The sequence below is a fragment of the Calliopsis andreniformis genome, chromosome 9 (assembly GCF_051401765.1).
Source record: "Calliopsis andreniformis isolate RMS-2024a chromosome 9, iyCalAndr_principal, whole genome shotgun sequence".
NCBI lineage: Eukaryota > Metazoa > Arthropoda > Insecta > Hymenoptera > Andrenidae > Calliopsis > Calliopsis andreniformis.
In genome coordinates, this window is record NC_135070.1 from 15,105,845 (window position 1) to 15,133,772 (window position 27,928).

At 40.2% G+C, this 27,928-nt stretch overlaps 2 protein-coding genes across 2 annotated transcripts in view; one reads left to right on the top strand and one right to left on the bottom strand.

Moving 5' to 3' along the window:
• Positions 1–5,688: 5,688 nt before the first annotated feature.
• Positions 5,689–15,438, bottom strand: LOC143183097 (potassium voltage-gated channel protein Shaw). Its single transcript, XM_076384514.1, has 6 exons — positions 15,142–15,438; positions 12,282–12,734; positions 10,091–10,378; positions 8,763–8,972; positions 6,145–6,327; positions 5,689–5,983 (listed from the first exon to the last, which is right to left on the bottom strand). Exons 1-6 carry the CDS (start codon positions 15,436–15,438, stop codon positions 5,756–5,758), a joined length of 1,659 nt encoding a protein of 552 aa, XP_076240629.1. The 3' UTR covers positions 5,689–5,755.
• Positions 15,439–21,249: 5,811 nt separating this feature from the next.
• Positions 21,250–27,928, top strand: part of LOC143182854 (uncharacterized) — a 29,195-nt gene continuing 22,516 nt past the window's right edge. The window contains exon 1 of the mRNA XM_076384143.1: positions 21,250–21,653. Within this exon, the coding sequence (XP_076240258.1) occupies positions 21,480–21,653 (174 nt within the window). The 5' untranslated portion in view covers positions 21,250–21,479. The remainder of the gene's footprint in view (positions 21,654–27,928) is intronic.

Consider the following 27,928-nt stretch of genomic DNA (forward strand, 5'->3'; position numbering starts at 1 on the left):
AGACTGGTTATACTGCTTGTTAGAACACCTAACGTAATGCATGTAATTAAATTTACGCTACGAAATAAAGCTATAAGGAGTCTGTGCTCACTGTAATCTAATTACATTTGATATTAATTATGATTAATTTTCTAGATTATCCGACATGGCGTTCAAAGGGTAAAGCGTGTTGCAAGATCTTGAATGAGCAAGAACCTACCAGAAGGAGTACTCCAGTCGCTTAGAGTACTCTTTCGTTATCGTTACGATACAGACCTTAACAAGCAAACGTGCGCTGTCAAAGCTTCTACGTGACAAATTATTTGCTTCTCCTCAGAGAAGTTTGAACGAATATATTCATTATTTTGAATTACATTTAGTCCTAGGTATACGAACGAAATGGAGCGATATAATTTGTAGCACGTAGTGACAATTTCCCCTGCATTCCCCTTTGATACTTCATCAGTATTTCTCTATGTAATTCTGTTTGTCGTTGAGATATTGCGCAGTTTACGTAAACAAAATGAAACATATAGACTGATGGACGGCGTTCTGAATTCATCGTGCATCACGTAATGATGGTTTACAGTCCTGCCATTGCGATGTATTTGCGTATTATATCAGTCAATTTACTAGGGACTAGAACTTATCTATATTGAATGTTAAATTTAGCTTCTTTAAAAATAGACATTAAATAAATACTCCCTTTGCTTAATACTGTTTGTGGAAGAAGTTAACTCTGTGTTAGCGAAAGGTATTTGAAGCTAAACATCTTGACAAGTTCGTGTGACTTCCTACGAATTCTGTTTACTTAAAGCATCGCAAGTAACTTGGAATTAAGTACAAGAAGGCTCAAAGAATATTTAAAGAACTTATTGGATCAGGGGCATCTATAAATTAATTGACAAGGTACAAAAATTTTATTTTCGTCTGACCAGTGGTAAATGTTATACTAGAAAGTCCAAAGGCAGTGTATTCTACTTTCTAATTGTCTGACCAGTGATAAGGTACATTCTACTTATCGGATGTTTCATAAATAATTGAGTCACACCACTTGCTACGTATTCGTCAATAACTGAGTTATACTACTTGCTAGGTATCTGCACAATGATTGAGTTATACTACTTGTAGGTTTATTTGACTACAGATAAATTAAGACCATTAATTGTTTAGTAAAAGAAAGTTCCCTCTATCTTAAAGCAATTTTCTGGAATAAGAACTCATTTGTCCACCCAGTCACCAGATTAACGAACATAAGAATAGCGAAAAGATTGGCGAAATCACAGTAAGATTGATTACAAGTTTGCGTCTAGCTGGAAAGCTGTGAACATTAATTTGTCGACAAGGAAAGGAAGGAACGACGATAGGACGTAGCCAAGTGAATTGTAGCGGTCCATTGGTGATCAGAGGTCGTGAAAATTACATCTGTCCCGACACTCGGAAAATAACTAGCTCGCGAACCGGTCAATTAAAGCCATTTCTCGGTTTAATTGATGAACTCTTTTACAACTTGACTGGTCCTCATACAATTTGATCTCTCTTAAGAATTCTTACTACGTTATCCGCAATGTATCTTTAAAAATCCCTATACCTATTGCATCACAGTATCAGTAATTCAGAAAATCTTGAAAACCTCTTCATTCATCAATCTTACATACAATATTCACGAGATATCTAGAAATATTCCTTACCTGAAGGGTGTTTTATATCTCTTCAATTAATCCTTAAAAAATAAATATTAAATTTAGGTAGAAATACCTTACCAATATTTCCTATCAGTGTAGTATCTGCCTTCTATCACACACAAGAATAGGTAGTTCATCACGATTCCATTCATTTCCCTGCATAACGTATCATCTCTAATTCCTCAACAGACAGACGTTCGATCGAAGCCATCTAAGGAACTCCGTTTCTTGTTGCTTTCATCGTTGATCGCCCAGGTGACATAAACTTCAGCCGCGATAAATCATTCGTACGGTTAAACTGTTGCATTGGAAGCCATATCTGATCAGGAACACCTGGGGATAACTTGATGCACTTAGTGACTCGTGCAAGTCTACCAGCGTGTCTATGGAAATCGACTGAAGTCGCCGATAGGTCAAGCTAAAGGGATCTGCGCCGCAGTTATAGATAGAAACGACGCCGTTTACAAGTGGCTATCCGGCTTAGTGCGTGACAGCTTGCGACATAGGACGCCCCGTTTAATCGATTACGAGTCGACACGAAACGTTAGTTAAGCCCCGTGTCGGGATGCTGAAAAATTTTACGAGCTGCTGGGGGAAATTTGTAGCATGGCTAAGGTCCTGGTCAACTGGGATCACAGAGACCAGCGAGGATTTCGTGGGGAATTACTTTCATTCAATTTTTGTTTCACGTCCCTGTATACGAAGATTTCGCTCTTCTGGGTAACAAATGTGGATCCAGCTGAAAGCTGACAGCCAGGATATTTATTCAGGTAGCTCCTTTAGCTTCCGCGAAATGAGGATACTTTTTGCAGTGTAACATATTCGCTTTCTGCTGTAAGCAAGCTTAATTATCCATTATATTACATCTCTTCAAGTTTTGTATAATTCGTTCCACGTTTATAATTACTTTAACCATGTTGCAGAGTTTTTCTATGAAGCTTTTCATTTCAGAATTTAATATCCATTTTCCTTTCAAATATTTTTCTTCGCGAGTAATCGAGATTTGACCCTCTATCCAAATAGGCAGCCATCCGTTTGCGTGCTTCCTCTACTCACTCCAGAACTGTGTCGAATGTTTGTCCAAGTCGGGCCTTGTGCCCTTCATCCTTCTTCCTTAAACGTTTCACTACGAACAAGGTGTCACTGACAGCGCTCAGGAAATGGTTTCTCGTTTGCTCGAGGTGAAATAATCGACATGAAGGATTGTCCTCGTGTGATCTTCTCTGTACTTCAAAATGGATTTGGAAAATGGTCACTGGAGAATTTGTTGAGAGACATGTTTAGAGGACAGGTGTGTATGATGATTCACATGTTATGGAGTAAATAGATCATGAAGACGTCAGTGCTTGGAATACCAATGTATTGTTAATAATATTGTGCAGTAGGAGTTTTGGATTATTGTGCACCATTCATTCTAGGTCTGACCATGACTTATTCTACTTGCAAAAATTTTGCAATGTTTCATTTAGTTTTCAATAGAACATTAGTTAAGATTGTGAGAATGGAACAACTTATTTCATATGTTCAGTCCCCACATGACCAGAAATCCAGAAATATTGAAATGTGATAGCCATTTGGGTCAATGATTATGCTCAGGCCATATGCTACCGTATTATCTCGAAATCTGGATTATCGGTAGTAATAAATCGGAATCTAATGAAGTTCCCTCATACTCTATTGAATATCTATTAATTTAGATTTCCTAAGAGGGAAATACTTTGTATTGAATAAATGACGGCTTTCCGGGTTTATACGTGCACACGTCTCTGATTCTTGAGTTCAAGCTGTGAGAAAGTCGTCGAGAGGTTGAAGGGTCGAGGGAGAAAAGGGTCGAAGGCCGAAACGGAAACAATACCAACCCTGAATGTTAGCCACCGAACACAATCTGTTTCGTGTAATTTTCTTGGAATTAAGAAAACAGAAGGAAAACAACGTATCTACCGACACCACTAGACAAACTGGAGAGGATCTGTTGCACGATCTTCATTCCTGTCGGTCTTCTGTCAGTGGTTTTTCCAATTTACTACGTTTCAGTCTGTCATGCTCAAGTGGAAAAGTCTATTAAAATAACACCGGATATATACTGTTACTTAGAAGTTTGAGAATACTTTCTTGAGTTAAAAAGAGGAGGAATTTTAATACTGAACAAATTTAATTAATTGCTGATAGCTATTTCCAGTAAAGGATAGTATAATCACCGCGGGAAGTATTAATTGAAATTTGAAAACCAATTTCAAACTTTCAGCCAACAGTATACGATGCGTCTATAGAATAAAACTAATTATAAATACTTATTATAGGATCCTACTCTATTTACTTCTTCTTAGACTCCCCAAAACTACAAATCCAATTTTTCCTCTAATCTGACCCAATGTCATGACCTAAGAATGAAATCCCTACAAACTTTCCCATTATTTCTTCATTGTACCAATTCTCCAACTATTAAACCATGGTCGATTGAAACATCAAACTCCCAAGTCCTCCCACGACTCCCCAACCTCGAAGCAAACTAAAGTGATGAAGATCAAGCGTGAAGCAATGCAGGCTGACCGTCGGATCCCGAAGGGGTTAAAGATTAAGAAAGCGAAATGAAACGCGGCTGTCAGGACACAAGAAGCCCCACGGCAAGACTTTCATCCACGGGGATCTGACGGCGTGGTCAAAGAAAATCGAAGAAAAGACAGCTCCCGTTCGCATCCCCGCTCGTGTGGCTGTGATTCACGTGAGCGGGGCTGACAGACGCGACGAGAAAGTAAACCTGCTTTAGAAAAGGCCAGACAGCTTCCGGAGGGTGCTGGAGGGGTGGAAGTTCGATGGAACTGGACTCGGGGCGACTGATAGAGGCTGAAGCGAAGGAGGAGACCTCTGGTCTGCGAAGAAAAAGGAAATAACCGAGACACAAGGAGTCTGGAAGCGATATGCGTCCAGGGGAGGCGCGTTTACTCGCGCATCACGCTAAAATAGGCTCAAAGGTGCACCCAGGGGCCTGTGACGGCGTCCAAAGAGCGAAGAGGGGAAAGGTTCCAGCGCTCTGCCCCTAAGCAAACCTGCCCTACCCGGTCGATGCCTTACGCTTGCGCCGTGACGTGCCTCGTGTCAACCTTACTTCGCTCTGGATTCTCCTCCTCGCATTTGAATCGGTGATTAAAGTTTCACCGCGCTTCCCTTTCTTCCCCCTCTTCTGCTTTCCTTCGCGGTCGGGGGCCGCGAACTCGAACGCCGAGCAGGAAGTGGCTCTCATTGCCGGGCCCTGGCTCCATTGTCAGCCAGCTCGGTGCATCTTTCGCTAGAAGCACCGTGGAAACGAATTCTTTGGATTTTGCTTCTTGGCCGGATTAAATCGATGTCTAGCGTCGCTGGGTCTTTAGCGCATTTATGAATTCTCGAACGAAGTTTCTGTCGATATGGAGCTCTGAGGCACCTTAAAGGAGAAATATAATTGGGAACGATCTTCTAACGTTGAATCCTAGATCAGGAGTGTATTGCAAGGATTAAAGATTTGATGAGGTGAGGAGATAAGTTGGAAATGTAGAATAGAATGTGTTAATATGGTGTTTCGATGTCGAGAGAACTGACTTTGAACTTTAGCCGAGTGCTCGTGCACCAAGGTACAGTTTCTGACGCTCGAGGGGCGCGATGAGGTGAGGGGAATGCTCCGCGTTTACTGCAGACAGTGACGCGGTCTGACTAAAAGTTTCCCTTCAGGCGCCTATAACTGTGCTTCAGTGCACGCGTACTCGGTCAAAATTGAATCGCGATAGAAATTTTATTGTCTGTACGTACTTATATTTTTTTATGTAGAATCACTATCGTTTTGCTCGTAGTACATATTCTGGGATACTTTATATGTATATGTTTACCTAAAGAGGATTACAAAGGTTCTAAAATAAATTCAGAAACTCAATATACATAAATTACTGAAATATATTTTATTCCATGTTTAAATATGACATAGGTAATTCACGTGTGTTCCAATTACATTGGATTAACATTTGCATTTTACTTGTATTATATTTATGATTAATGGAACACCGAGTTCATATTATATGAAAATAATGAATAATCTGATACCTAATTTAATGTTTATAAATTTATTCATTATCTAAAATAGTGATATAGGTATGAGGAAAGTCTTTACGTGTGCCTATGAACGAATTTTCCTCTATGCTCTTATCCCCTTGGAACGTGCCATCGGTGACCCCATCAATTGCTTTGCCATTTTTCACGGGATTGTTACTGGCGAGATGAAGGTCTATCTCGTCAGAATTTATGATGCTCTTGGCAGCTGATTCTCGTGGTAAATTCATCACAATATTAGGCTACGACAGAGATACCACTCATCATCAGTCAATGCATAAAAAGTATCTAATCAGTTCTAAAATTTTTCTTGAAAACCTTTGACAGGTTTCATAAGTTTTCAAGCGCAACTCTAGATACTGCATGAGAAGTAATAGTCTAATTAATCAAGAAATTATTTTACCTGTATAGTCAGAACGTTCGCCAATCCCAGAGTCGATGGCCTAGGTGTCAATGGTGTAATTGTATCAGTAGGAGTAAGTTGCTGTTGTAGATCCTGATGGACTTGATAAATGGAATATCTCGATCGTTTTGGCACTTCCGCTGGAAGTACTCTTCGTTTCTGTTTTGGTAGTTTGCTACGAGCCTACAAATGCAGATTAAAAAAAAAATATTAACTTCGTAATGTTTATGGACTTACAATGAGTAGTTCAAATACAATAAGTTACGAAAGTCGTGTCCTAGTCGATGACTAATCAATAGGTCACGACCAATATTTACATTCTCGAAAAGTACCCCGTGAAGGGTACGCTACCTGTCAGTCTCGTTCTGATGTTTCTACGGTGCGGTACTCGTGAAATTTCGCGAAGCGTTATGGGGTTTCAAGAAGAATATTCGTAATTTTCCGTTGTCTCAACTACTTACATGTATCCTAAGATTGTTCTAGTGCAGTTCGTATCAACTTTTTGTGGCTGTATTAGTGAAGTACTGGAGAAGATGTTCTGATTTTGCAAATGGCTTTAGACTGTTCTTTAGGCTGTTCATTGTTCGTAGAACGCTTAAGAAAACTTAAATGGAATTCGGAATTGCTAAAATTGCATCGCGTTTAGTTTCAATTCTACCTCGAAAATACTGCAAATAGCTTAAACCCTAAAGATTCATTTTCCAGCAGTTCCTTTTCCACAATCAAATAACGCATAGAACCGCTTACATTATTCTTTTCATATGCCTGTCAGATGGTGGTCGTAAACGGTAGATCATTTAGGCCGCGGTTACAGTGGGCGAGATTCCGTGTGATTCATGCATATTCACATACACTCGCGCGTGCACGTAATAATTTTAAAGGTATGTAGGTGCAGGAGTCGCGCTAAATCGCGTCTACTGTAACCACGGTCTTACAAGCGAAAGGGAGGAGTCGCGACGCTCAGGCTTTCAAGTTAAGAAGGCGCCGAGCCAAGGAAACACTGTATTCAGTGTCATTAGAGTTGTTTACTTCGCGAGCGAAAGGTCGGCAGCCAGTAATTTAAGGCAGAAAGCGCTGTATAATTTTGGTGAGTGAAAAATGACGAAATCTAGACTAAAGACATTTAAATTAGTGTGACCCAGTGTGTGTAAGTGTAAATCTATGCTCTAGGGATGTGTCACTACCGTTGTCTGTCATTTAAACTGCGCGCTTCAGAAACGGGAAACTCTATTTTTCGACTACTTGTGTTTTTTGGATGGAGCTTCAGGTTTCAAAGAGGCAAGTAGCTTTTCAATGTTCTCCTCTTTAACTAACAAACTGTCCTACCCTTTTCTTTCTGAGTTACTCTACGAAAATATTAGTCCAAAATACTGAAATCAATTTTCTTAAACACTGTTTTATGGTGAAAATATCCTTAATTGTGTCCCCCATTTTTCTGGGTCTTTTAAAACTTTTTGCTAGGTAGTTCTAAAACTGAAAATACACGTGGGTCTTCACCACACGTTCAAAGCGAAGACATATAATCTATATGCAAATCTTTTTGTAAGCTACAAATTAATTACTTTCAATCTCCCAAAAAATTTACATACAAAACGTTATTTTCTGTAATATCTATGCTCACTCTCGCGTCCCTGCATTAGTTACCCCCTTCCCAAAATGGCAGACACAGACTCAGAAAATGAAAGTATAATACAAAAGCCGCAGAGTATCCAGCTTGCAATTTTCACGGCGATTCCCAAAGAGCTTTCGAAACGTTCTCCTTCGCGAAAGAACTTTCGGTATTGCCTTAAACTCAGGAGGCAGTTCGCCGCGAGCATATCCTAGCGAAGGGTTCCGTTCACGTTAACGACCTCGGGACAGCGTAGAATATTCTACCGTCGATTAATTGGATGCTAACGACGAGCCACGGTCCCCGCCACGTATTCGGTTGCGTGATAAAAAATTGACACGGGTGAAACTTCTTCGCGCGGCGAAGTTTCAAATTGGCTACGGGAAAGTGCAAAAGTTCATGTGTGCCTTCTGAATGAACTTCCGCTTCCGTATCCCCCGCGGACATATATCCCGTGCATCCAAGTTTCCACGAGTCTTGGTTGACTTAATGCGGTGAAAAGGAAAATTTTAATGCTGTGAATGTTTCGGTACGACTGGGTTATTGGAATTTGTTGAAACGGTCTTGTTAAACATTGACTCTCGCGTCTTCTCTGTACGGAAGGAAGCTTAATTTAAAAGTGTCCATGGAGAAAAGTCTAGAATTTCTGGGCTATTTAATGTAGTGTTTTAAATATTATTTTTGTTTAAATATGGGTATCTTCTTGATGCTCAAAAACTGTGAGAGACAAATGTGGAGAAGAAATTATTCTGAATGTCGGAGAAATAAGTGTCCATTAGATTGCATTTAGAGCTCCACGATAAAGGCAGTGATGATTACTTATCAGATTAGCTCAAGTGATACATTCACCGTTTCATATAAATCGTAAAAGCACCGCTATACTAAGTAAGTACAGTTTGGAATTTTCGAGCTATCAAACTGAAAGTGTTACTGTTCAGCTATCAAGGCTACATGACACGTCAGCGCAACCGCAAGTGCTCTTAATACAGTTGGTTAACTGCATACGAACCTGGGTATGAGAATAAAACATGGAGAAGTTGCTGACAATGACGGGAACCGGAAGAGCGATGGCTAGAACCCCAGCTATAGCGCATAATCCTCCGACGAACATACCAGGGAACGTTTTTGGTGTCATATCTCCGTATCCAACCGTTGTCATGGTCACCAAAGCCCACCAGAGACCGTGTGGTATACTGTCGAAGTCATTATGCGGGTTATCCTACAGATAAAATCCACATAATGTAACAATACTTTGCAACTTATAATGTAATTTCCTGTTGTTAAGAGTAAGCGTGTTATTTTAATCTAGAATATATATAGATAGTGGTTTTCGAAATTCGTGCAAGAGGAGCAGGGCTATCATTATCATTATTACACAATAGAGGCTTGATTATTCAAACTAGCTCAGATATTTGATATTGCGATAATCGACAAATAACGAATTGTTATTGAAACATTGAGTATTATATTTCTGAAATTTTAGTTTGTTGAAACAGAGGCTAGGTAGGATGGATTGAGAATAGGATGTGGAGAGTTAGGATACTCTAAAATGAAAAAGGGGGTATATGTTTGAATAGAGAAGTTACATAGTAAAACTATGGGAGTTCCGTACATTTTCGATAAGATATGCAGTGACCTATATTTTTCGGGATCGAATTTGTATAAAAGCATCCATAAATACGTCGACGATATTCACAAGAGTAAATGGAAGTTAGAAACTCACTCTGTGACAGATTTAGCTTCAGATTAGAGGATAATATATTTTAATTCGCGAATCCATTTCTGGAGGAGAAGTAAGTATTAAATTAAAAAGATGCAAATTATGAGACTCGCACAATCTTCAACAATATTTCAAAACCCATTCCAATTTCTCCAAATGGAATATTCCAATCCTCCAACACAGATATTATTAACATCGCTGCTTATTTCCTCGCCAAACAGTCGATTCACCTCATGCGTTATCTCTGCTTGCATCAGATTCTATTTAACCCTTCGCTGCATATGATGAGATTACCAAGACCTCACTCGACTATTACTACGTAACCTTATTATTCACACTCGACTCAGCAGGTCCCAAAAATTTACAAACTAAAACCCTATACAATTTCCTCTACAACAAATTATATCAATCCTGCTACATCATTTCCATGGAAAAATTGATCCCACATCGAGAATAAAGAAAATTCCATTTCTCTCTCGTTCCTCCAATACGACCATCGTCAAAAGAAAGCAGAAATTCTCATATCCTAGTGACGTCAGTGCAGTGATTCTTACCCCAAGGATCAATTTCACCCAAAGATTTCCACCTCTATGTTTTACCATGCACAACAAACATACCTGAAGGCGTTCCGCGTAAAAGATGAGGCTAGCAAAGACTACGATGCCCAAGACAAGAAAGAACACCAACAAGGCCAGCTCCTTCGCGGAAGCTTTGAATGTATGAATCAGAATTCGAAGCCCTGGGGAATGTCTCGTCAGCTTGAATAGCCTCAGGACTCGGGCTATCGACAGGATCTCCAGATACAGGCTGGATCGCGTTAGGAATTCGATGTAGAAGCTCAACGTTGCGGCCAAGTCGATCGCGTTCACTGGCGACACGGCGAACTGCTTCAAGCTCGGGCTCACCTGTAAGCAAGGCCATCAACGAGATAGTCAGAAATCTGTTTAGTCTGATCCTAACGTGCTGGAAGCTCTCGCTCTGAATGTTCACGCTCCCGTTCTCCAGCGAGTTGCCCGACGTGATTACTAGTGCGTTCTATGCACGCGTTCCGCCGTGAATTTTTATTTGACTTTGAACAGCCGTCGACGCGAGGGCGCCTTTTCGGGTCAACATTTGAACTTTGTTCTTGGGAGTTCGCACGGAATCCACTTTGAATTATTCGGTGGCTGTTACTTTGGACGCTGCGACTAGCTGTTACTTTGCACGCGTTTTAGACCTCTCTCGCGGAGTTTCTCGGCCAGCCGGTCCGTGAAACTGGCGGCATTGTTTTTTCGTCAGGGAGAATATGATATTGCGGAATTTAAATGGGTGCTTTGTTGGAATACGAGCGAAGGGATATTAAATGGTTTTTATGGTGTTTGTATGTGGGCGTATGAGGTATTGGGTACGAGATTACAACCTTGGCGTTTAGTGTATTGTCTCTATCAAAGTCTTGTGGGAGTATGGAGGGAAATAGTAATGAGCTCCTTTGACTTAGTTTTCATAATATGCAGAGTTTAATTAGAAATAGAGAGTAGAAGTTCAGAAGTACCACAAAAGGTATTTGTAGAGACAATTTTGGAGCTTTACTAATTGTAGGTAGAGAGCAAAAGTTAAAGTTCATATAATTCTTTTCTGAGGAACTTTAACTCTGAAGCTTTATTAAGTAAAGTTGAAGTTTCCAGATGAGTTTTCTGAGGTAATAGTGTTTCAGAGTGGAGGTCTTCCTAAACAGATCCTGTGGAACTGCAACTTCTGCTATCTAACTCATAGAACCACAAAATTGGAGTCGCTATAGGTACTGCTTATATTCTATAAAATAATTATAGTAAATATTCACGGTAATATAAACACAGTCGTTTAAAACGTTATATATATCATGAAAGAGGACTTTTTTCCATAAAGTATATATCTTGTCCCCACTTACAGAGTACAAAAAGTGTTTCATGACACATAAAACATTTCGACAATAGTGCTTATATTACCTTGACGCTCATATCATCTGGAGCTTTCTTATGCTCAAACTACTCTGAAGGCAATTGCATCAATAACTTTATGAAGATTATATTTTCATTATTTGCATTAAAGTAGACATAAAATGTCTTTTTAAGTGTTAAAAATACCTCTTCTTCATTCTGTCGGCATCATTAATAGAATATTTACTATACTTTAATTAAATTGAAGCTTAATTAATTATTTAAAAAGTTCTAGACTGAATTATAATTTTAGATAAAGTCATAAGTTCCATGAATTTCTTATGAAATCGATTTCTCGCGTGTAAGAAAAAAGTAGACAGCATTTCACACTTTGAATTTTTCACACGTGACCACGTTCTCAGCTGAAAAATCAATGTACGAAATCGACGCAGCTCCAAAGCGACACGCGAAATCTAAATTACACGAATAATCTTACACGATTCGCGTGCAATGTCACTGCACCTCAAAGCACATTCGCTTAATTTGAATGCATTGGTCTGGCCACAGAAAATCGTTATTATGCAGCTTGCTGCATGGAATCACGACGTAATTCTCTACGAAATCATCAAATTTCTATGTCGATTTTCGAAGTACGGACATATTTCTGACGCAATTATTTTACACAATAAATTCATCAAAAGTAATAATTTTTCTTCCCATCTGTAGGTATCTAATATAATCATAGTTTGCACGTGACATCAATTTTATTTTCCTCTCGAAGTTAACAAGCTCCGATAACACAAATATGCTTGCATCCCCCTTGATTCGATCACGAGTAATCCCATCTCCTTAGGATATAAAAATCTATCCATAAAGTGTAACTATAGCAAGACTATGATACTCTAGTACGTACCAAGCAACGAAGCGTAATTTCCAAAGTGAACCACGCGTTGCACGCGTGTTCGAGATAGAAAAGCACCGGGTAGGAGTCGACCTCATCTTTGTTCCCACTCGATTCAGGTCGCAGCGACTCTCCCGGTCGTTGATGGCCTCCCGACTGTCTTGTTGTCGTGTGACTCTTCAAGCAAAAGCAGAGAACCGAGAGGCAGATGAAAAGTATCGAAACACAGGCGATCCACTTTGCCAGGACAGAGGAATACGGTTCATCGAACAGTGCCCAGATTCTCGGTCGCAGCCTCTGCCACTTAGTCTGGGTGCCTCTGCTGTACTCCTCTTCGTAGCCAAAAAGACGCGCGATCTCTTCCTCGCTCAGCTTCTCGCCTTCTACATCCAGCTTGTCGAGGATTGCGAGCGTCGCCTGAGTGTCTCTGTGAATACTGTATGTACTCCAACAGCACGGCTCCACCTGCAACATTGATGCCCACTGAGGATACCTTGACGAATCTGGATTAAATTATTGAGGCTTTATCTATGCTGATTCAAGATTCATCGAACATTAACCTCTTCTGAGCTGAGTTTTTCGAAACCGAAGTGTCGTGGGTGGAAATTATTTATTTTCGGAGTGCTGGTGTACAGGGGCGAGCGAATAGCGTGTGAAAGGTGCACTTTGGAGACTGGCTTGTGGGAGTGGGAGGAAGTGAAGGATTGGGGAGGAATGTAAGCAAGTGAGTAATGGTTGAAGGATGTGTATACAGAATATGATGCGTTTGGTAATAGATTTTTCCTGGTATCGTGAAATGTAGGGGACATAAGAATACTCATCGTTACTTTCTGCACTTCAGTACGTTTTCGTGCTCAACGAATTAGTCATAATCAATATTCATTAGCTTCCCTTCGTCTTTTCCCTCTTTTTGACCGGATCCCAAGAGCCTTCGAGACTGTTCCAATTACGGGAACGTTATAATTGATAATCATTCGCTAATAACGAAGGAGTTGCTTCGGTATGCAGTCGGTTTTATCGATTCATGCGGTTTGACGAACTACCTCCACAGAAAACTATCCACGTCGACAAATATAACGAGATCCCTGGAGAAAATTCATTGGATGGTAAATTCATGGGTTCATCGGGCGAGAACCTAAGGAATTCGAGCGAAGGATTTTCTGCTCTCGAGCAGATACTCGATGAAGTGCACTTTCGTTATGTAGGAAAATACAGTTTGGTGGAACAAAGGTTTAGGCAAGAAAACAGTAGTTTTTCAAATATTCAAATTCTCAAATTTTCAAATATTCAAATATTTAAATATTCAAATTTTCAAATATTTAAATATTCAAATATTTAAAGATTCAAAAGTTAAATGTTCAAATTTTCAAATACAGAAGAAGTTAAATTATCGAAATTCTTTCCTTATGAATAGTTTCATGTGGAGACTCGAAATTTTTAAACGAATCCTAGAATTTTTATCGCTACTACTGGGCGTTTCGTATCATGGGGGAGGTACGGCAGCACTAGATCCAGGACACTAAAATAACCAAAAAGGAATCGTATAAACATACGTTCTATACAACCCTGTTTCCGAGTTACAGCTTGTTTCTTCTTTCAACAAGTGTTTGCCTACTTCCAAAGGAAATTCCCGAAACTTTTGATCTCTCCTTCTTAAACTTTCTATCTGCCACGGTTTAGCTTTGACAACGTCATAGGCAGCAGGTTTATCAATTCATTATGTAAATAATTCGTTCGCTAGTGAGATAAATACTATCTATATCATACAAAAATTAGGAAATGTTTCTGGTCGTTCCTTCTAAACCAGTTTCTATAATTCGGAGAAGATTGTGAAATGTATTCAGCAAATGTTTGAAAGCTTTCAGGGAAAATTCATTCGAATTCGATATCAACGAGAACAATAACGATACGACTTGCTGTAGTTCAAGCTGTCGACGAGCGAACATTTCTGACTCGTTGATACAGTGGTAGTCGTGCATTGCCCGTGTATTTTGGAAGAGACGTTTCTCACCATATCAAACCACGTTTGTATTCGTAGGAGTGTAAACGAGCAAGCAGAGGGTAGTCATGAAATAATTTAGCGACGTTCAAATTGGTGAGGGATGCTCGATGGAGAATTGTAATGGAAGTTGTTTACTCCGACCATTTCCATTTCTGGATATGAAATAATTGTTCAGTAATTCTGCTCTTTAATTACCAATTAATGTATGTTTCGCTTTTCGAAGATTAGGATTATTTCAGAAATTGAAAATATTGAGTGTAGTTTATTCAATAACTTAGAAATAAACAAAAATTTTATTAATGCAAAAGTTTATTACTCAGAGAACTAAAATATATTAAAAGGTATGTAATCAATATGATCGTGGAATTTTTCCTAAATGAAATACCTCTGGGGTATACGAATATAATATAGGTGGTTCTACAAACTCATATATCAATAGTCAATAGCCAATAGTTCAAGTATAATTTCAAATTCTATTATGTTTCACGAACAGTGCACCCTGCTATGCTCTTCTGTACATATATACAACGTTCTTAGAATCTATTTGACCAGAAATAGATTGTTGAAATGAAATAGGATACAAGTGCCTTCAGAAATAGTTTTTATTATCTCAATAAAGGCGAAGTTTCTGAAGCTTTAGATTTTAAAGTCTCTGGATATAATATTTCAAGAATACTTCGACCTACTCCGAATTTTACGTTTTGTCAGAATGCTCAAATTTTATAAAGAATATCAGTAAAACAATTATATTACTAGTACAATCTAGAAGAGACCCGTTATACAACACTTTTATTTGAATGTCGTCAAAGTGGCTACAAGGTTCTTTTTCTTAAACAGAAGGCACTTGAACGAAGTGAAGCAAATATAAACCTGATTAGAGTCCAAGCCCCAGAAGTCAAGTTCTTCCTCGAATAACGGGCCACAGACGTCCGTGGGATAATGAAGTTTTCCAGTCCGATAGTAATTCAACACCTGGGCAAAAACACCTGGGTGGCGGTCGTAGAAGTATTCGTTCAGAACTGGGTCGTAATTGACCAGAGCCTCTGTCAAACGTGAAAGCCTGGTGGCAGGTATTTTCTTCAATGTGGACTTGTACGTCTCGTGGCGTACGCCCCCGACATTCAGAATCACTCGGTCGTTCCATCTGCCATCATCCAGCTTCCTCATCCTCCTTGTTGCCTATGGATCGCATCGTCGAAGGAAGAGCAGGCTGGATAATGAAAGCCTGCTGGTGGTCCTCGTGTCAGATAACAAATTGATGAGGCCTGCGGGATAAAAACTGATAATTATAATTTGATAGCTTCCTTCAAAGGTATTTGGATATGCAGTAACTTGTAACGAAAAGAGGTTTTATCAATTTTTAAAAAAATAGCTATAAGGAGATTACTAGCTGACTCACGTATCTCCATAATTTTCCAAGATTTTATATTTCTTCTCATTTACATAAATAATCACACTTTTTTATAAAATGATCAGTTTAAGAATACTGTGCAAATAATTGAAAAGCATACGCCATAAAAAACCCAGCGTATTCCTACGTTCTCTTAGTTTAAACTTGTTAGTGAACGTTGGGTCAATATTTTCCTGTTGCTGCACAAACTCGCGAAGTTGACAGAGCAATCAATATGTACTTTACGTGATCAATTTACAAGGATGAAAGAAGAATTGCAGAATGCAATGTCGTATAATTGTGATGACTATATGTACTGATTACTTCGGAAGTAGTTTTTGTGATGCAAGTCGAAGGAAAGGGTCGACAGTATTACAAGGTTCTGAAGGTTGGGGTGAGAGGAGGGAGAGAATTGATTGGGGAATAAGATGGGCATGTAAAACGATCTGCAGAGGAATATGAACCACCGACGACTGTGCAATTTAGACGAAATCGCGATCATTCGAGTATAAAATCGTTATATCCTTTTAATGGTCGTTTATATGGGATAAAACCCAGAATATTATAGAAAAGAGGGCGAGTGACATGTATTTGACTGATAGGAAACAATTCGAAGAGGCAAAGCCATATTTTTTAATATGGAAATTTTATTCGTGAGACTGATCGTCAGATGATAGTGAAGTAATAAATTCGCAATTTTATATGTACTAATTGAAGTGGTGCAATTTAATTTTACAGCTTTTATTAAAATTCTGGTATATTTTATTTTTATGTATTTACATTTTTCTGTGCGGCTTTCCTCTTGGAAAATGTTCCTTACACAAAGAGTAAAAGTGTAAATCACGAGTTGGTGGATATTCAGATGCGTTGCACGTTCACCCGATGAATTTCAAAAACCACCTTCCTCAAACGCGAAATGTTGTACAAGCATAATTTATTGCAGTTGGCTTAGTTACGCATTTTTAGATGAAATATTGCTCCTATTTCTTTGTTGGAAACCTAGTTAAAACAACAGTTGGACACTTAAAAAATTACAATCATACAAAAAGGGTAAAATTAGACCTTAGATGAAAGAATTCAAAATTCGAATTATAATCTATTTTTATTTTAAATTCTCTACCACTAGATAACAAAAAAAACATGAAGAATCTAATCGAAACACCACAAAAATCAATAAGCGTTCCAGCCTTTGCATATATAAAAAAATATCTCAGAAAATCACGTACCTCATTAGTCGTGCACTGAACTCGTCGACACTCGCTCCAGGTCTCAACTCATTGTCAGAACTCTCCAGCAAGTTTTAACACAAAACTCTGGAATTTTTACGAAGAAGGAAAACGTCGAAGAAGTTCGTTTCGCAGATCGAATTTACAGTCGATTCACTGGTAAAAAGAGTACTGATGAGTCTTCGTTCTCCGTTGATCGCTCGGGGAGCACAGCTTCCTCGAAGAGGAATAACCCGCGACCGCGTATACGCGGTTTCCAGTTCTATAAATTCGTCCGTGTTTATTTGCGTGGCCCACCGAGAACGTTTTAACACCGAGTCACGAAGAGACGCTGAAATCACTTCAGCTCTGTGCTATCTGTTTTTACAACGAAAGTCGTTCAGCGTCTATTCACCTTAAAATTAGTTAAACGCTGAAGACATCTGTGAACGACCATAAACGGAATTTTCTGCGAAGTGCATACGATGTGTGGTCCATACAACACTGTCGAATCGTAAAAAAGAATAAGAAGCTGTGGGAAAGGGATCTTCTGAGTTTAGAGAGTTCACAATATTTATTTCAGTTTATAGTATGAACTGGATCAAGAAACGTAATTTAATAAGAAAAGAATTAGACGCAAAGAATCGCCTAAATTTCTCTAAATCAAATTTTTAATTATTCTTCATTACCATACGCGCAGAAAACTCTAATTAAGTTCTCTAGTTAAGTTCAAAGTTCTCTTCCATAAACTTCTTCGAAAGAAGGGTACATGAAGATCCTTAATAAATCACATAATCAGTTAAATAACTTCCCAAAAGCTCTACCTCGCAAAGTTCATTCAAATATTCCCGCGAAAATCTCAGATCCCTTGGTGTAGGACTTGCGAAGTTCGTATGAAATCTAAAAAGCCGTCGATAACGACGTCGTGCAAAGTCGGTACGTCAGAAGATTGTGCACCCCGTATCGTGTCTGACCTCTGTACAGGAACTTCTGTACTACTGATTCTGCCCAAAAACAGAGGGATGATAAACCGCTCCCTTATCGACGCTCTGCACCCTCGACGGAAGAAACAGAGAATCCCTTAATTGCAAAAACCATCGCATAAATCGTGGAAAGCTTGTTTACCAGTTTCATGCGCGGGGCAAAAACTGCGGCAGACAAACGACCCTCTTCGTTTAGTATATGTCCATTAGGTTGAGTAGAAAGCATACTTTGCGCAGTTTCATATCCGACCGAAACATATTTAGTGATATGTTTCGAAAGTTATGGTCTCCATGATGCTGTCGACGTTTACGATAACTCGTTGAAAGGTGTAGGTGTACATATACATGCAGGTATGTGTATGCACGTGTTCATATATGTACACGTGTCGATCGCATCCTCCGTTGCAACCAATGAAATGGTCTGAATCAGATCGACGAGTATATACGTAATGTCTGGTTTTTTTCTTAATAGACATTCGTATCTGTTCGACGCGTGGACGTCATTGCTTTACACTCCCTGCTGCTGACGTAGAACATGGTCCCTTTTTTCTGTATTTTTTTTTCACTACGATATTCGTCGAACGATGCGTCCTTTTCACAGAGTCGGGTCGTTTGTAGGCGGCGTGTAATACTTTGTTTCTTATTGCTGAATCACGTCCGATAATTCCTATCACCACGAATAACATTCTTTTAATAGAAGCTGGAGGGTTTGTAGCGAAAACTGTGGTACGAGTCTTGTTATAGAGTCCATTTCATTGCTATATTAAGAAGATCAAAATGCTTCAGAATTTGTTCAAAATAACAGTAGAAATGCTTTGAACATTTTTAGAATTACTGAAGTAATTAAAATTAGGGGGCTACAAACTTTTGCTTAAATACGTAATGTTTTAAAGATATCTACGTAAAATACTTGCAAATCGTGAAAATTAGAAATTGGTGCGAGAGAACCCTTAGTAGTTCCAGGATTCAGAACACACTTATTTGTTCAATCTATTTCGCAGAAATTAGAATCTTCCTCCAATTTCTATTCGTCAACCAATTTAAAAGTTCCCTGAATCCCCCAAGTTCACAATTCCGCATGACAATCGCGTAAATGGCGTAAATGAAAGCCAACCAAAGCACCCCGCTAAGACCACGCACCCCACAGCCCATCTCGTAATCCAGTTCATTACCGCGCTGCATTCTCAAAGAACCGTAGCCCCGATATCCAATAATTACCTCATCATTCATGATCAATGCACGCCGCGAACAGTTAAGGTAATTCTGGAAATCGCGTTTCGATCGGCGGTAATTGCGCGTTCGTCGGGGTAGGAAGCCACGCTCACCGAGGTTCACATTTCATTTTCCATCCCCGCAGCCAGATGAAGCGTAAATATGTTTAGAAGCGAGATCCATCGAGCGATGTCCTCCTGTCTAAAGACTACGAAAATATTGGCAGCGCAAACGATCGCAGGCGCGTAAGCACGAAAGGGGGAGAGACCCCAACAGCCCGCGAGCCACCCTTTCTACCTCGTCCGCCCTTAGACGTGATCCCCGTGGCGGTGGCGGCCACCACGATCGCTTGTCTCGATTCCTTCCACGCATCCACCGCCGCCATCCATTCATCCCTTCCCCAATCTGAGACTCTTTCCGACGGACGGCATTCACCCTCGTCGCGGCAATCAGCCTTCAAGCTGTTCCGTTCCCTTTTTTCCACCCTACGACCTTCGTCGGGCACTCGGAGTGTCGACTCGCGACGCAACGCCTCGAGGTTGTAACGCCGAAAATTTTCTTTGCTGAATTATTCCGCGCCCTGGGTATGATAAGCGGGTTCCGTGTGTATTTTGGGGATGTTTTCTAGCCTGTTTGCTAAAGGGAAGGGTCGGTTTTGGGGCTTGAGGCTTTTAGGTCGATGGCAGTCTTGGGGAGGAAGGAAGGATCTTATTTTCGGGGGGTTGAGTGCTGATATTTTTTAGGGAGTAAAGGTATGAGTTGTTTTGGGTTGGAGTTAGAAGAGTTGCGAAATTGATGAATTTTCAGGGAAATTATATTATGAGAAATTAGCTGTTTTACTGTGTTGAAAGTAGGGAATATAATATTGGGTGCTTCATATTTTGTATACAAAATTGTATGAATAATATACTGCTACTTGATCCAAGCGCGCATCATCGACCAACTTAATTTATATGATATACCCCAAAACAGTACCTATGTACACATTAAGGATGCGAATATATTACTGTCATGTCATGTGAACTCACGTCACATATTACAGCAAATTTGTTTTATATTGCAGTAGAATAGATTTAAACCGAGGGAGAAACGTCGGTTCACACTATGGATTTGCTATAATATGTGACGTGATTTCACATAACGTGACATGAATGAATTCGCACCCTAAGTAATTCCAACTCAACACGATTCACTCATCAAGCGAATTACCCCATTTCAATGATCATAATTAACTATATTTTTACCTCACACATCAAACTTCATTCGCCAGCATCCCATTCACAAGCGCAAACCCTTCCACGAAGGTCGCGAGCATGCCACACAGCCCACCTTCTTTGTCTCAGCGACCAACATACGTACCACAGCCTCCTTTCCAGCTGTTAAAAAATGAACAGCCCACCACAACTCATCGCGAACTCAAACAATCATCCACTCTTCCATACCTCTGCGCGCAACTCGACAAACACCTACGAGCAACCAAGAAAGAAAACACAAAAGAAGAAATAGCAAAAACCGCAGAATAATTGGGTAAAAATAATTAAATTCCACAGCCCCGATAAAACGCCTGGACCTGATCGAAGCCTCCATCAGTTACCCATCACAGGTACGATGAATACACATTATGCATGCAGGTCAGGCGTTCTACAAAATACTCCTATATTCCCAAAACCCAAAACAATAGATATATTATTACTCTCGCGTGATTTACACCACTCCCCATCATACATTCGCTCTCCCCCTTGGTTCGCGGCCAACAACGAAAGCGAGCTCGCGTTCCTGCGTATCTTTCTCCTCCTCGAACTTCGTCGCAAGCAAACGAAGTCTTCGACACAGAAGAGCGTGCGTATATCGCTCCTACATTTCATTCGCGCGGTATTAATGAAGCCACATCTAACAACAGGGTAGGATCACCGAAAACGTTGACGCGTGACTCATTAGCGGGATGAAATCGTCCCCGGGCGTGCAGCCACCCCAGTGATCGCGCGGGCTTCGCCCGAACGTCTCGACGAGACATCTCTCGTCGGCCGAGGATCTCTCTTCAGTGTTCGGGGCTGCTCCGCTGGCGCTAGTGTCTGCCCGGAGGTCGGGGGTAGGTCGACGGAACGAGACGATGTACGCTCGAGGGAGGGAACGGATCGTGGTGATAGTCGACGAGGACTCAGGGTGGTGACTGCCACCTTCTCGGGTCCTCCCGTGGTCAGGTCCTGTGCTGTCAGGGCCAGCGTCTCGTTCCTTCGGTTTCACGGGTTCCTCGAGAGAAACGTGGAAAGGACAGATCGATAAGCCGGCGGTTAGTGTGCTCTCGGTCCTCGCTCGCTCGCTAGCCTCGCTCGCCCGCCCGCGTACAGTGCGCGCGTGCCAGCGTCTCGCTCGCGTGGACCGCTCGGGAGGCGAGGATCGCACGGGGTGCGGCCGACGATGGTGAAGGCCCCGACAATGGGACCCTCCGCCGCCACCCAGGGCATCAGGAAGATCCATCCTGGGCCCGAGATCGCGATGAACCCGAGGACCCTGCCGACGGCGAATGATGCTACACCCCCGGGCGTTCGAGCAGATGGCAATTCCTACAAGACCTCGGACTACCATCCCCAGGTATTTCTATGACAATAACAGTGCTTGTTCTTGTTTTATAGTGATAGATTTCTTCTCCTGTCGCTACGTACGGGTTGATTTAATTTGATGGTAAAGGTTCGTTGACCCTTTGCGTGGAGGTTTGTTTTGATCCGCTCCTTTTTCGCTGGATGACACCTATGACACTGTGGCTATTTAAGACTTTGACCCTACGTCCGAGTCTGGGTTAGGTGTCCCGTCGCTTTGAGGACGGTCCTTCCACTGTGTTGGAAAAATTCTGACCACCTACGCGTGCCGTTGTTTGTGTTCCAACCGACTCGTTTTCACGGTGCGTTTCCTGGATGTATGACGGACCGTTTCGTTATCGAAAAATCCTTGATAGCTGGTTTGGTTGCTGCGGGCGAATTGAATTTTGATTACTAGTTAGTCTGCTCGGGAGCTAACCACTCTCGCGTGTTGACGTTCGAGGGCTTTTTATGGGGTTTGTTTTTTGTTTTGTACGGGGGTTCGGAGGGTTATTGCTGACCTGGCTCTTTTTTATTGTTGCATGGTAGGTTTCTGTAATTTGAGAACAGCGGTACAGAAATTGAATTTTTATTGTTCTTTTGTATGGTTTGCTTTTGTTACTTTTGCCTCCGTTAGGTTCCTTTGTTCGCCTTTATGGAATAATTGTTATCAATGTTATTTTATGGGTGTTGTTGAATATTTTGAAGCATTGTTTACTTATCATCAATAGTGTAAGAGAGATATCTCCTTCGATGTCTTACGACTCAACTTTTGTTCTTTTAAGTTTTGTTTTAACGTTCCCTCGTTATCGTTAATGAACGAAGTGAGCTGCTCCAGCCAAACATTCCCTATAACTACGTAATTATCGAAGCTGGATCAAAACTCTAACAATCTCTGTATCGAAGTTCTACAGTTCTCTTCATCCTACGGTTCCGCGTGATTTCTTAAAGTTCCATTTTCCGAAAAGATTCTGCATTCTGTATACTGTGTCTCTTATTAGCTTCTTTTATTTAGAATAATAAATAATTTATAAGGTTTACATATGTAAATGATAATTTTATTAATTTATTGTCGCTCCTTCTACCGATATCAGTACACTATACTTAAGAGATAGTAACAAAATTATAGAGAGCACATAAATCATCTGTAACCGTATCGTAAATATCAAAATATTAAACGAGCATTAGATATGGATTATAAATACCTTCTCTAACTCTCCATTCGCTTGGAAATGCTCTTCACGTTCTTCAAATTATCCCAGCACCCCGAGTTGATTGCCCTATCCCGTTTTCCTTCCCTTTTACCATACCCCCTTTTAATCTTCGCGCGATAGTTTCTGCCCGTTGCTCTTCATTTTGCCTTTGTCACTCTATCTTTGCAATTCAACGATCGCCAGGGGCTTCTACAGTCACGGGTAAATTATTGATAAATTCAAGAAGTTAGCGGGTCGAGTTAGCCAGTGAACGATTCAAAAACAGTGGGAGAGAATTCATGGTTGGATGAACCTGGCGAACGTCTCTGAGAAGCTCGTGATCTTTTAAACTCATTGATTCGTTCGAGTCCCTCTCTTTTTCTTCTCCTACGAATAACAATATTGTTGCAACAGGGTGAAACACGAACCGGTTAATTTATATTCCTGCTGGTGGAACGGCTGCACTGTTATTAACTTGCCTGAAGTTATTAACTTGATTAAAATTCGCTATCTTTTCTTCTACGTTTTCGCGGGGGTGTACACAAACTACTTTGAAAGTATGAAGCGTGCTTAAGGCGAGCTTACAATTAGAGGGTGGTAAATTGTTATTTCGAGTGTAATTTTTTCTTGGTTTGCAAAACACAATATTTAAGAAAATTGTTATCGCAACGAACATGTTCATGTCTTTCCCGAAGGGCTTCTTGCTTTGTTTTAGTTATAAATTTATAACTCCAAAATTTTAAATGCATTTCACAGCATCTTAGCACGGTGCAATTTGTTTGCTACGGCTTGGTCGTAAATTTTCGAAAAGTTTGGAGTCAGAGCCGAGATGTGTGTGATAAAAAATTCTGAGTTACTTAAGTCGTTCGAGGAACTTATTTTCTTGAGTAGAATCTTTACAAACTCAATTTAATTATGCATTTCTGAAGAGTCTGAGAGCCCATCGAGGAATATTAGAATAGCAAGGAATTAATTAAATCACGTCCTAACGAATGCTCGTGATGTAATTCCATTTTACGTCTTTAGTAGAAATGCAAAGTAGTCGAAAGTCTTGGAGTATCCTAATTAAATGAATTATTTCTCCGAAGAATCTGTAATGACATTTTTGCCGTCAGGTTCATTCAGACACAGACAATAAATTACACTAAAAATTTGTCGAGTTCAAATATTCTTACGCAAAAACTGCACTTTCGATGTCAACACAATTTCAAAAAATTTAGCAGATTCATTTACATATTTAACATAGAATCTTCCGATGAAGTCACAGACAGTAATATAGAAATATTGCATCAGGAGCACGATACGTCTGAAAACTAATTATTTTCAACAATTGCATTTGAGTAATTGAATCGTGCCGCGCCTTTCGAGATCGTCTCAGAATTTTTTTCCCCAGCGCGCGGAGAGAGTACACTTAAAAAACGTTGGAGTCGCAGAACTCGGGGGACGAATCGCGGCCGAGGGCGAATTGTCCGTTAATAAGGCCTGTGCGCCGTAGTCGATAATTATCGCTGGAAATTCGATAAACAATGATACCCGTAATTCGCGAGAAATCCTTTGAAAGTCGGCCTTAAGGCGAGCCAGCCCATTGAAAGTGTCATAAAGGGTCTGACTCTATCGTAAGAACCCGAGTTAGTTTAAAGCCTTTAATTAATCGTGATTACCGCTCGAGGAGTTCTCGTTTTCTTCTTTTTCCCCATCTCTTTCTTTCTCCCTTTCCCGTCTACCTTTTTTTTCCGCCGAATAAGAGCGCGCACGACCTGGAATCGAAGCTCGCAACTCAGCGTGTCATCCTCTCGTCTTTCGAATAAGTGCTCGGCTGCGCCTCAATGATGCACTCGAAGAATCGTTTCCCGCGATCGAATGTGGGTCAGTTTTATCGGGAGAGAGAAAGGGAGAGAGAGAAGGAGAGGAAAAAAGACGGCAGAGAACGCGCGGGGGAGTGGACAGAGGGGGACAGGGCAAGGCTCGTTCCATTTTCCCCTTTCGAGGGGTTCTTTCTGTTGATCTTTTCACACTTGAATTTCAATAAATGGAATTACGCGAGGGTGAAGGAATTCCGCCAGCGTCTTTCGGTCAGGCGGAAAATTTCACGCCGCGAGGTTACGCGTCGCCCTATGTCGTCCGACACCGCCGTCGTTGATACATATTTTCATCGACCGAATTCCGATAAAATGGCGCCCTCAGGAAAAGAATTTTTCATCGTCCCAGGTGATGCTCCGTTGAGAGCCTCGCCTCGCCCAGTCGGCTCTCATTTTTGTCGCGGAACATGCAGTTTCCATGGGAGGAATTAACCAGATGGATCCCACCGTGCATTCTGTGGCGATTCTATTTGCTGGAACACCGAGGTTTCCCTGCGGTTCCCGGGGAACGACCGAAATTGATATTTCTAGGTGGACGATTTTTGGGGAAAGGGATTTGGGAAATTGGGGGTATGTAGTGCTCGCGAAGGGAAGAATTGGGCTTTCCATAAGGGTATTCATTTTTTGTGAATAGGTAATCCTCACACTGTAATTATAGAGCGGATTTTTCGGTTCATCATTCTCTTACCTCTTTATCGGGATTAATAAAAGTAAATACTATTGCGTACTAGGTTACAAAAATTATGAGGTAAAAAAGAATTATCCAGAACACAAAATTAACTCAAGTTTATTTTTCTCATCTGACGATGATCCATTTTTGTACGTGTAGTATAATATAAATGAACTTTAAACACCTTAAAAGTATCTGTAATATTATCTACATTTAACTATGAGATGTACTACATCTACAGAATTTTTCAGATTTTTCATTTTGAAAAATATGAACTACGAATCAGGTAAATTACTCGGAAAAATGTGGAAATACCCAGAAAACCGAACCAATTGCATGAATACGAAATCCGAGGGAAGTTGCATAATTTCGAAATGTAGCTGAGAAAAAGGGACGCGTCTCGTGTGCGCCAGCTTGGAAAACGAAACCAAGGATGCCGCTCTCAAAACGCACAAACTTGCCAACTGGAAAAATGCTTCGAGAGGTTGAACTTTCGGCGGCGTTTTCCAGAATGGCAAATGTGGGAAAAGATTTACCGCGGTACACAGCCAACCTGCTGTCACGGGCAAATGTGTTTGCGAGATGTTGCGCATTTTCGAGGACCATGAGCGACTGCTCTCATAACTTTTAAGGTGTCCATTTATATAAACAGTTTTCCCTATTTGACAAATCTTGGCCTGCGACTGCGCAATCACAACGATGTGGGCAACTTTTTCATCCACGTTTGAAACGTTGAAAAATTCCTTTGCACAATGAAACACGGGCTTAATCCAAGTTGTTGAATAAAAGCTTCAGTTGTTTTATGTTCTATTCTCGGGCAGCTACATCGTCGAATTGGAGGAAATATTTTTGCAAATTTGAAAGCTTCTTTCTCCAAATGACTGGTGTAAACTATATCTGCTTCACGTATTCTAACAAAATATAGGTTTTATCGCACACTAACAAGATCTTGGTGCACGTAAGAAATTCACATCGTGCTATCGATCTCCATTACGGTACGTTTTTGCTCGGCTTTTTGCAGCTTTACAACGGAGAAAATTATTGGAGTAGAAGCTCGGTGACTGGTTGCGATGGAAAAAAAGATTTTGGAAGAAGATAATAAGTTCGCTCGGTGTTCCAACGAATGGAAATGTCAGAAACGATTTTACTGTTTTCCTTTAAATCAGAGTCGTACTTCCATCCGCGAGCAGATTTTTTTCCAGCAAGTAGTTAACTGTGCTATTCCCTCCGTCCTTATCTCAATTTGCTGCTGTCCCATTTGAGTAACAACGAAGAATTTTAACACGACACATAACTCAATATTGAATATCAACCTCTCATTAACTCGAATAGAGACCATTCTCGCGTTACCACTTTCGGAATCATTAACTGTGTTACCGACAATGTCGCTTAATGGTTTGCGCTAATCGTATTCGGTGCAAATTCGAATGCATTATCGGCGGATTTCAGATCTGGTCGGGGAATGTTAACATTTTTTTTTATTAATTACATTATATTCCGAAGGAACGATCGAAGCACTTTCTGCGCGAGTGTCTCGAATTGTTGTCGCCTCGCTGTCTGACCAGGAATATCGCGTAATTATTTTATCCGATATTGCGCTTAAAAAGAGGAATCGATTCTCACGGTGTCCAGGATAAAAAAAGAAATAACGCCGGGAGCTGAAGCAAATGCAACGAGCCCAGCGAATCGTTGGTAGTGTTCAGTTACGCAGAAATCCTTAATTAACCCCTAACGATCAATTATCGCATTTCGGAACGCCAGATGCGAAATGAAAATATCTGCACACGCAGGTCGGGTTTGCGTTTACACTGGATAGACGTACAGGGTATCGCAGAACTTTACATCCGACTCTGTTAATTCAGAGGTACTGGGTTGTAGTTACGTTTTTGGGATTCGCATGCAAAATTATTCTGCAGAAGATAGACAATTCTACTTTGACAATTCAGAAATTGAAATAAGTAAAAGCACTTTAACAATTTTTGAATTTGAATATTTGAATATTTGAAAATTTGAAAATTTAAAAATTTGAAAATTTGAAAATTTGAAAAATTGAAAGTTTGGAAGTTTGAAATTAAGAGATAATCCCATCAGTCTCGTTACATGCATTGCCTTGTACATATAACGTTTCGATTTCCATTTCCAAGTTATCTACGTGGTATTGTCGTTTATCACTTCAGTTTCGTCGTTACGTGTGACATTTATTGAAGATCTATGATATTCAATCCAACTTTTTTAATATCGTTGTTAAAAATGTGAAATGGGACTGATTAATCTCTGCCAATTTGTCTTTCATGTTGCAGTGCATTAATTAAAAATATAGACGGAGTTGTGACAGATGAGGACAGATATATTCCTTTGACGAGTAAGCCATGAAAATTCACATAATTGGAAATTGAATGTAAAATATAAAAGTGTATTCATTAGATAATCATGATCGCATAGTAATAATAATAATCTTCAATAATTAATAAAATTTCCAATTTTTCTGAATATTGTACGTGTTGTGAAGATTTTAAAAAAGAATCCATTATTCATGCATATTGTATATACAAATGACGTTTTATGTATT

Excerpts from the sequence above, each read along its gene's own strand:
- LOC143183097 (XM_076384514.1), bottom strand. The coding sequence starts at position 15,438 with ATGAGGAAGCTGGATGATGGCAGATGGAACGACCGAGTGATTCTGAAT. Across the intron at positions 10,379-12,281 it reads AAATTACGCTTCGTTGCTTG|GTGAGCCCGAGCTTGAAGCA; the intron begins GTACGTACTAGA and ends CCTTGCTTACAG. Across the intron at positions 5,984-6,144 it reads CGAACGTTCTGACTATACAG|CCTAATATTGTGATGAATTT; the intron begins GTAAAATAATTT and ends TCTCTGTCGTAG.